This window comes from Numenius arquata, chromosome Z (genome assembly GCF_964106895.1).
Source record: "Numenius arquata chromosome Z, bNumArq3.hap1.1, whole genome shotgun sequence".
NCBI lineage: Eukaryota > Metazoa > Chordata > Aves > Charadriiformes > Scolopacidae > Numenius > Numenius arquata.
In genome coordinates, this window is record NC_133616.1 from 85369924 (window position 1) to 85378784 (window position 8861).

Here is an 8861-nt window from a genome sequence, read left to right on the forward strand (position 1 = left end):
AGCACATTGTGCCAGCGCCCACCCAGGCCTCCAAACCAGCTGGTTCCCAGGAAAGACGTGCTGATGGTCTCAGTGGGCAAAGCCCTCTGCGAGGGGAAACCCACCCCTGAGACTTTACAATGGTTTACCATCTGCTCCCACGACAAGCTGCTGGCCCACCCCCAGCCTGAACACGGACCCGTCCTGGCTTCATCCACACCGTGTGTGCATTGCACGCGTGCACACGTGCCTGCCCTGCGTGTGTGTATTCCATGCGTGCCCTGCGTGCGTGCACCGTGTGTGTAACCTGTGTGCCTGCATTGCACGCGTGCATTGCACGTGCACCCTGCGTGTGTAACCTGTGTGTGCTCTGAGTGTGCACTGCACGCGCGCACACGTGTGCCGGCCCCGCGTGTGCGTATCTCACGTGTGCCCCGCGTGTGTACATTCACGCCCGCCCCCGGCCCGCCCCGCGCCCGTGCTCCCTCCCCCGCCGCCCCCCGCCCCCGCCGCGGCCGCCCGGGGTCGCTGCGGGTCGGGTCGGGCCGGGCCGGCGGCGCGGCCATGGCGGTGTTCGTGACGCGGCGGATCCCGGCTGAGGGGCTGCGGGTCCTGTCGCAGGCCGGCGGGTGAGCGCGGGGCCGGGGCGGGGCGGGCCGGGCCTGGGGCCGGGGCCCGGGCCCGTGTCGGTGCGGGTTCCGGTGACGGGCCGCGCTGCCGCCGCAGGTGCCGCGTCCAGCAGTGGGACTCGGAGGAGCCGGTGCCGCGGGCCGAGCTGCTGGCCGGCGTGGCGGGGAAGCGGGGGCTGCTCTGCCTGCTCTCGGACCGCATCGACCGCGAGGTGCTGGAGGCGGCCGGTGCGTGCGGGCTGCGGCCCCTGCCCCCCACCCCCCGTACCCTGCCCCTCACCCCCCTTACCCTGCCCCTCACCCCCCTTACCCTGCCCCAACCCCCCCGTACCCTGCCCCTCACCCCGCTTACGCTGCCCCCCACCCTGCCCCCCACCCCCCGTACCCTGCCCCCCCACCCCCCGTACGGTGCCCCTCCCCCTGCCCCTCACTCCCCTTACCCTGCCCCAACCCCCCCGTACCCTGCCCCCCCCCGGCCGTGCCCTTGCACCTTCCCCTCCCTCCCTTTTCCTTTCCCCTTTCCCTTTCCCACTCTTCCGCTTTCCCTTTCTTTCCCATTCCTTTCCCCTCCCCCTGTTCCCATCCCCTGCCTGCCCGGACCCCCGGCTGACACAGGGCAGCCCTGTGCCGGTGGTGTCTTGCAGGGCCCAGCCTGAAAGTCATCAGCACGATGTCGGTGGGGTTTGACCACCTCGCCCTGGAGGAAATCAAGAAGCGGTAAGCCTTGACTCTCCTGCCCCTCTGCGGGATGGGGAGGGCCGGGGGAGGCGGCAGGGAAGGAGGGCGGAGCTCAGCAGTCACTTGTCCCACAGAGCTGGAGGTCACCTCGCGTGGGCCTGGCAGGTGGGCTTTTGTGGAGCGTGGGGCTGGATGGGGTTTGCCACCAGCACCTCCCTCTTGCTGGGGTCACCCCCAACCCAGCTGGGGCTGGAGGAGCCTTCAGGTGCCGGGGTGAGGCCAGGATAATCCCCCCAGGTGTGGCTGAGAACAGTCTTTGGAGGAAGGGCTGAGGAGCCAAAGGGATGTCCTCTTGCACATGCTGCTGCAGACACCTGGAAGAGGTGTAACGGCAGCCACTTGCCTGGGAATTCTGAGGTCGCGCCCCTCGGTCGCCGGCGTTGACCCCGGCGAGCTGTGCTTGCCTTGCAGAGGGATCCGCGTGGGCTACACCCCCGACGTCCTGACCGACGCCACCGCAGAGCTCTCGGTGGCCTTGCTGCTGGCCGCCTGCCGCCGGCTGCCCGAGGCCGTGGAGCAGGTGAAGAAGTGAGTATGGGAGCGGGGGCAGCCCGGGGGGAGCCGCCGGCAGACGAAGGCAGAGCTGCACCAAGCGTCTTGCAGGCCCAGGTGGAGTCTCCTGCAGTTCTGTGACAGCAGATGTGCTGCTCAGGGGCTGCGAGAGGGGCAGAGCTCCCCTCCCTGCGTGAGGTAGAGGGCCTGCAGGAGGGGACACTTGAGGCCACCACAGACCCCTCGGGTAGGACACAGATGAAAGGTCACTGGCCAGAGCTCACTGACCGGCAGTCGCTCCAGGGCTGTGGCTGGTGATGCCTGAATTAAATCAATCCCGAGGCTGCCACTGCTGCGCACCAGAGGTCCAAGCTTTTCCTGCAGGAGACCACCGAGGTCACCTGAAGTAGGAACCTTGTAGAGGCTGGTTGTAAGATCATCCGCCCGTGGCAGAGGGGCTGCCCCCCGCAGCACTGTGCTCTCCAGCGCTGGGCTCGGAGCAGGCTCTCCCCTGCTGCTCTCTGACATCTGGTTCTACCTCGCTCTCTCTGCTAGTGGTGGCTGGACAACGTGGAAGCCCTTATGGATGTGTGGCTATGGTCTGTCCGATAGTACCGTGGGCATCATAGGGCTGGGGAGAATAGGTAAGTGCATGTCAGGTGCAAGGTTTGTGTGTCCCCAGCGAGGGCAAGGTGATTTTGGACGCTCAACCAGGGTGGTGTCCCCAGTGCTCACCTCTTTAAAATCTATGGGAACAACAAGGAGAGCTGGCCTCTCCAAACAGCCATCTTGACTCATCAGGCCTAGACCTTTAAAGCGTTCAAACAGTTGCACTACCTCTGAGTGCTACAGCAAACTGGACGTCGTCCCCTCAGCTTTGAGTTAAACAAATGCCCTGACAAAGTCCAAGGTGACGTGCTCGTCATCCCTTCAGTTGTGGAGTTTTGTCAGCAGGTGGCTACTCCTTACTTCCCAGTGTGCTCCCTCAGGTAGGTTTGATGGCCTGCAGCTCCCTTTCTGCAGCTTCACTGTGGCTGGGAGGCTGTTCTGCTCCTGGAGGAGCAGCAGAAGACACCCACCCCTCGTCCCATGCCCACCACGCTCCAGGCTTGGATGCAGCCTGGCTGGAGCAATCCCACCTCAGCCGCCCCTCATGGAGCCATGTGTCCTGCTGGCTGCCGCGCTGCCAGCCCCACCAAGCACCAGCTTGTACGAATGGGCTGCGTGGAGAGCCCTGATGGGTGCCCGCAGCCTGGCGTCTCTCCCTGCCACACACCCCGCACCGGCACAGGGGCTGGACACACATCTCTCTCGCTTCGCTCCTAGGACAGGCTGTCGCCCGACGCCTGAAGCCCTTTGGGGTCAAGAAGTTTTTATACAGTGGCAGTCGCCCGAAACCGGAGAACGCCGCCGAGTTTGAAGCTGAGTTCGGTAAGGAAGGCGCCCAGAGCAGTGGCGGCAGTTGGTGGTCAGTGGTCCACTGCAGGGCAGCGTGGGCTGGGATGGCTCTGGGAGGGTGTCACCCATGGGGGTGGGACAGTGGAGGGAGGGGGTGAGCTGGGAGTTCCGGGTGGCCCCTTACTGTGAACCGCTGTGGGGACCCCAAAGGAGGGGATGGTGGATCCAGACACCTCCCATGCGGTGGCAGGGAGGGAAACCTGCCTGCTCTGAGCTGCGCAGTGCTGGCCAGGAGGATGGACACCCCGGGGCTCCAACTGACCACAGTCGTGAACTGTGGCCACTTCTGCTCCTTTGGCCTTTCACCTTCTCTCCGTGTCCGTCTGTTTGTGATTTCCAGTTAGTTTCATCCCCACAAGGAGGTGGAACGTAAGGGACACAGAGGGGAAAGTGGCGCTGCCCCAGTGAGGGGGGGAAGGTCTCACGGGGCATCCCCCATGGGACGGGTATGAGATGTCCTGTGGGGAGGAGGGGACAGGACCACAGATCTTCACTGAGAGTAGCTGTTGGTTGCTGGACACAAATGTCAGCTTTAAACCTCCTGCTTTAAAATGAACGTCACAGCCCAGCCAGGGCTGGGAATGTCTCTGAGATGCCGAACAGGACTTTTCTGTGGACCTGTTGGAGTCCCAAGGTGTGCATCAAGTGCTGATTTTTCAATCCAAAGCCAGCACGTTTCCAGTTGGTACTTTTTTTGCACAAAGTCACTGACAAAACTTTTCCTGCTCCTTGCGCTTTCCTCTCACCCCCAGGAGTGGAAGTGGCACAGGGCATTATCTGTAGGACTGTGTGGAGGGAGATAAAGCTGGTGTGAGCTGCTGCTGCCCTACCTTGCTGTCTGAGTGGGAAATACATACCAGAGCCTCCTTTGAGCCAGGTGGCAGAAGTGTTGCTAGATTCCCAAATGGGCTGATTTTAATTTAAAAGTGAGACAAAGCACTGCAGTAGTGTCTGTAGGAACGTGCGTGGTTTCTCTTTGGTGTATGCTGGTCCTTGTGTCTCCCCGTCTGTGGAGAAGGGTCAGCCACGTCTCTCCAGAGCAGCACTCGCTGGTGAATCCTGGGGATCAGAGGGGGTGGTGGGCTGTGCCCTGAGGTCCCCGAGCAAAGCTGTGACCTGTGTTTCTCCACTCAGTCCCACTCACGAGGCTGGCCGAGGAGTCGGACTTCGTCGTGGTGACCTGCGCTTTGACTCCAGCCACCCAGGGAATGTGCAACAAGGACTTCTTCACCAGAATGAAGAAGACCTCCGTGTTCGTCAACACGAGCAGGTAATTGCAGCGCAGTCTCCTGGGGGCTGCAGGGGGATCCCTTAGACTGTGTGCAGCACGTACGGCCATCGCGGCTGCCGGCACCATCTGCCCAGCATGGGGCCTGCAGTCTCCAGCCCTTGGTCCCTTGGGATCAAGCCAGGTAAGCTGCTCAGGGTGGATAAAGCCTCTGTCTCCTCTCCAGGGCCCTGCCCAGTGGGGTGGATGGATGGGTGACTGTTGGGTGACAGGCGGGTGAAGCTGAGGGGTTCCCTGGGAGAGGGCTGTGACTACCATAAGCCTTGCTCTGGGGACAGAGGCAGCTGTGACAGGGGTCCTTGGCCGAGTCCAGTGGTAGCCCCCCATTCCTGCCACCGTCTTGTGGTGGTGGGGCAGAACCCGTGCAGCCCCACACATGGCGTCCACCTGGGACGCCCCAGGCTGCTGCGCCTCCTCCATGGCTGGCTGCGCTTGGCTCTTCTCCCCCTGGCGCATGGCCTGGAGCCCGAGCAGCTCATTGTGTCCAGAGGGGTCTGAGTTCTACTCGGGCAGCCCTGGGGACCCGGGTGCCACCTCCCGGGCTGTTGCGCATGGCCGATGCCCTGGCCCTGTGTCCCTGGGAGGCCGTGGGGCCCCTGGTCAGTGGCGTGGGCCTCTCCTTCTGTGTGCCAGGGGGGCCGTGGTCAACCAGGAGGACCTGTACGATGCCTTGGCCCAGGGGGAGATCGCAGCAGCAGGCCTGGACGTCACCACACCGGAGCCGCTGCCCACCGACCACCCCCTGCTCTCCCTCAAGAACTGCGGTGAGTGTCTGGTGGGACAACGGCCCCGCTTGGCTCCAGCACCATGCATCCGGTGCTTCCTGGACCCACCAGATGGTGGGATGGGGATTCCCAGTCCCAGGAGCCAGCTGGTGCCAACAAGCACTGGGATGTGGAAGGACAGGGAGATTGGGTGTATTTGGCAGACTGTAGGTCACCATCGTACAACACGGGGAGCTGCCAGGTGGGAAGAACCTCATCAACAAGATGTAAAACAAGCATGGGAGGTATTTTAGTTCTCAGAAAGCAGTTGACATGGGCTCAATTTTTAACACGTTCCCAATGGATCTCCATTCTGTGGGCTGGGGCATGGGGTGAAATTCACAGAGGAGTCTGATACCAGCAGGTGCCTGAATGAGAAACCAAATCCCTGCTCTTGTCCCACTGAGCTCTGTTGTTCCGTAAGCTCCTGGGCGTATGCTCTGCGAGAACAGCTTCCCGTGTGTCTACAAAGCTGGGTGCTGAGTCTGCCTGGAGGAATCTCGGCATCCGCAGCGCTGCCACTGCTGCAGGACTGGCTTGGTAGCCCACCCTGCGGGGCTGCCAGGCACAGGCTTGGCGCCCTGCTCAGGAGCACGGTTCATTCCAGTGCTGGCCTTGTCCTGACGTCCATGTTCCCCAAGCTGCAGAGGCCAGCAAGTGCTCACACCATGGGATGAGCAGAGGCTTAGAATCATAAAATCATAGATCCTAGACTGGTTAGAGTTCAAAGGGACCTTAAAGATCATCTATTCCACTTCCCCTGCCCTGGGCAGGGACACCTCCCACTGGACAGCCCAAGGCAAGAGGGTCGCCCAGTGAGCTCAGACAGCCCATTTTCTGGGTGGCAACAGGCACCAGGGGAGTAGGAAGGTGCTGGTCCCAGGACTAGGGCTTCTGCAGAGGAGGTTGGGTTGGGTGAAGAGGTTCAGTCAGGAACGGGCTTGTTTGGCCACTCTTGTGCTTCAGCGCTGGTGGGCTGCCAGCAGAGCAGCCGCAACCAGGGCAGTAGCCTGTCACTATTAGTTTTGCTGCTGCTTCCCCAGAAGCTGGGAGCTGCTGTGGGGGCAGGATGATGTTTCGGTGTGGGACAGGAGCAGCCCTCGGTGTTTTGCTGGGATCCTTGTTGCTGCAGACTGAGGGGCTGTGCAGGGGGCTGTTTCCCGTGGCCTGGCCACACACCAGTGCAGCTCCATCCTCACAGGCACCACAGGCTGGGATGAGTTGGGGGCGGCTCCTGGGGTGGCCACTGCCTCCCTCCTGTGGTCCTCAGTGAGTGACCGGCCCTTCCCCCGCGATGCAGGACCGGGAGCTTTCCTCTCCTCCCAACAGCGAGTGTGTGTCCTCTCTCCAGGAAGGATGTTCTTGGAGTAGGAAAAGTCTGTTCCAAAAGGAACTGTAGAGACATGCATGAAAATTTGGAACTGCCCATGACTGGTTGTCTGTTTCTGAAATACAAGTTTATAGCTGTTGGCTTTGATTATCTTTTTGCTAAAAACTACTTTTTATTGGTTTGCTTTGGTTCCCATAGTAGACAGTGTGAGAAATGCTAAAAGCAGAGACTTTCTGGAAATATTTGCAGGACTTCAGAGATCTTAGAGCTCTGGAACAACACAAAGCAAATACATATAAATACACAAATAAATACATATATGTTTACTTTCACAGAAATGAGGCTTCGATGAGGCTTCTGAAACTATTCGCAGATTTCACCAAAACTGCCAAATAGTTTCAGCAGCCAGAGGAGCACAGCGTCAGTAGAGGAGGAAGAAGGGCTGACATTACTCTCACAGGGAACCAGCCTGGTTCTCCACTGGGGAGAAAGGACCTACATGGCCCCACAGTCCTTCTTGGGGAACCTTCTCCCCCTGGGGCAGTGGCGTGCCGGATGTTCAGGCATCTGCGTTGCCTGCAGAAATTATGATAAAACAGAGACTGCAGTGCAGGCTTTTACCCATGCCTTGGGCAAGTACTGTCCTCTGCTGATGCTATAACAATTTACCACTAAAGCAGCTCTGGCTCGTTCCTTTGCATTGTGCAAAAGGAGCCTTTTCACTCGGGTGGGTGACGATCCCTGCCCTGCCTGTGCCAGCTCTGGTCGGCGGGGGCTGTTTGCCTCCACATGTGTCCCTCCAGTGCATCCAGAGGTCTGTAAAATGCGATGTTTCACAGCAATCTACAGGCTCTTGCCCCAGTAGATGTTGATTCGTGCCCATTAGTGAGCAAAACCTCCTCAAGCTGTGTGGCAGTCAGGCAACAGCAAGCAAATCCCGCTGCAAGTTCAGCTGCCACAGGGGGTAGTATTTTATATCTCCCACCGACTGAGTCCATGCAGGAAAGTGATCACCAAGCCTGAACTCGGAAAGAGGGATCCACTCTTGGCTGACTGTCTGGCCTCAAGGACTTCAAAAATAGCTGTTGGCCACCTATCAGATGTCTTTTCCAGCCCTCAGCAACTGATGGTTTTGTTTCATGCTCCACGTCCGATGTTGGCTCCAGGCAGAGCGGTGGCTGGTGCAGGACCTGGGTTGCCCCCATGGGGAGAGCCCTGAAAGAGGCTGCAGGAGGTCAGCGAAGGTAAGAAATGAGTGAGTAACCCTCCCTGTCCCCTGCAGTGATCCTGCCGCACGTTGGAAGCGCCACGTACGCCACCAGGAGCACCATGGCTGTGCTGGCAGCCAACAACCTGCTGGCCGGGCTGCGAGGGGAACCAATGCCCCATGAGCTGCAGCTCTGAGGGACAAAGCCAGGACTCAGATTACCTTCCCTGGAGAAGCCTTGGGGACCTGTCCTGTGCCTCCTCACCTCTGCAGAGGAGAGGGAACTGCACCACAGCCATTAAAGAGATGCAGTGAACATTTTGTGCTCATTTTGTTTGAGACTAGGGTGCCCCCAGGGTGCATGGTGGAGCCCCTGGGTATGTGGGGGGCGACACAACAGGGGGCTGTGAGTCCTGTGGTCGTGCCACCACTGCACTCAGCAGGCGATGGACCATGTTTGGCCTCAATTCATAAACAGCTGCAGTGTCAGGACTCTCCCATATTTTGCTGGCCAGCTGCTGCTGCAGCTCCCAACCTCAAAGCCAGGTTCCTGAAATCACCGCCGGGGCCGGAAAGTTCCACACCGGAGCTTGTAGCCAGGGAGGGAGGAGAGGTGGCCGTGCAGGAGAGCTGCTGCCAGCCCGCTGCCAAGCACGCATCAACAGGCCACGATGAATTGGTGCCGGGGTGTGATGTTTCTGTTCATCGGGTGCCTAAAGAAAAGCCAAAAAGGCTTTCACGGCTCCCCTGGTGTATCCAGCTCTGCCTTTTGTCCCTGTAGCTTCTTCTGGGCACAGCTCTGAAGTGGGTTGCAAACTGGAATGAACACAGGGAGGTTCTGACACCCCACACTGAGTTCCCCTCCCCAGTTCTTTTTCTTCCCCAACTTGGAATGACACGTCTTGGTCCAAAGGGAGACCTGAGTGGTGCCAAGCCTCTAGCTCCAGGAGAGCCTGGATGAGCACATTCCAGGGAC

At 60.1% G+C, this 8861-nt stretch overlaps 1 protein-coding gene across 1 annotated transcript; it reads left to right on the plus strand.

Annotated features, from left to right (window-relative positions):
* Nucleotides 1-512: 512 nt before the first annotated feature.
* On the plus strand, nt 513-8199 carry GRHPR (glyoxylate and hydroxypyruvate reductase). The gene is made up of 9 exons (XM_074166143.1): nt 513-608; nt 706-836; nt 1253-1325; nt 1758-1874; nt 2394-2482; nt 3165-3269; nt 4431-4566; nt 5218-5348; nt 7961-8199. Exons 1-9 carry the CDS (start codon nt 544-546, stop codon nt 8080-8082), a joined length of 969 nt encoding a protein of 322 aa, XP_074022244.1. The 5' UTR covers nt 513-543; the 3' UTR covers nt 8083-8199.
* The last annotated feature ends 662 nt before the right edge of the window (nt 8200-8861 follow it).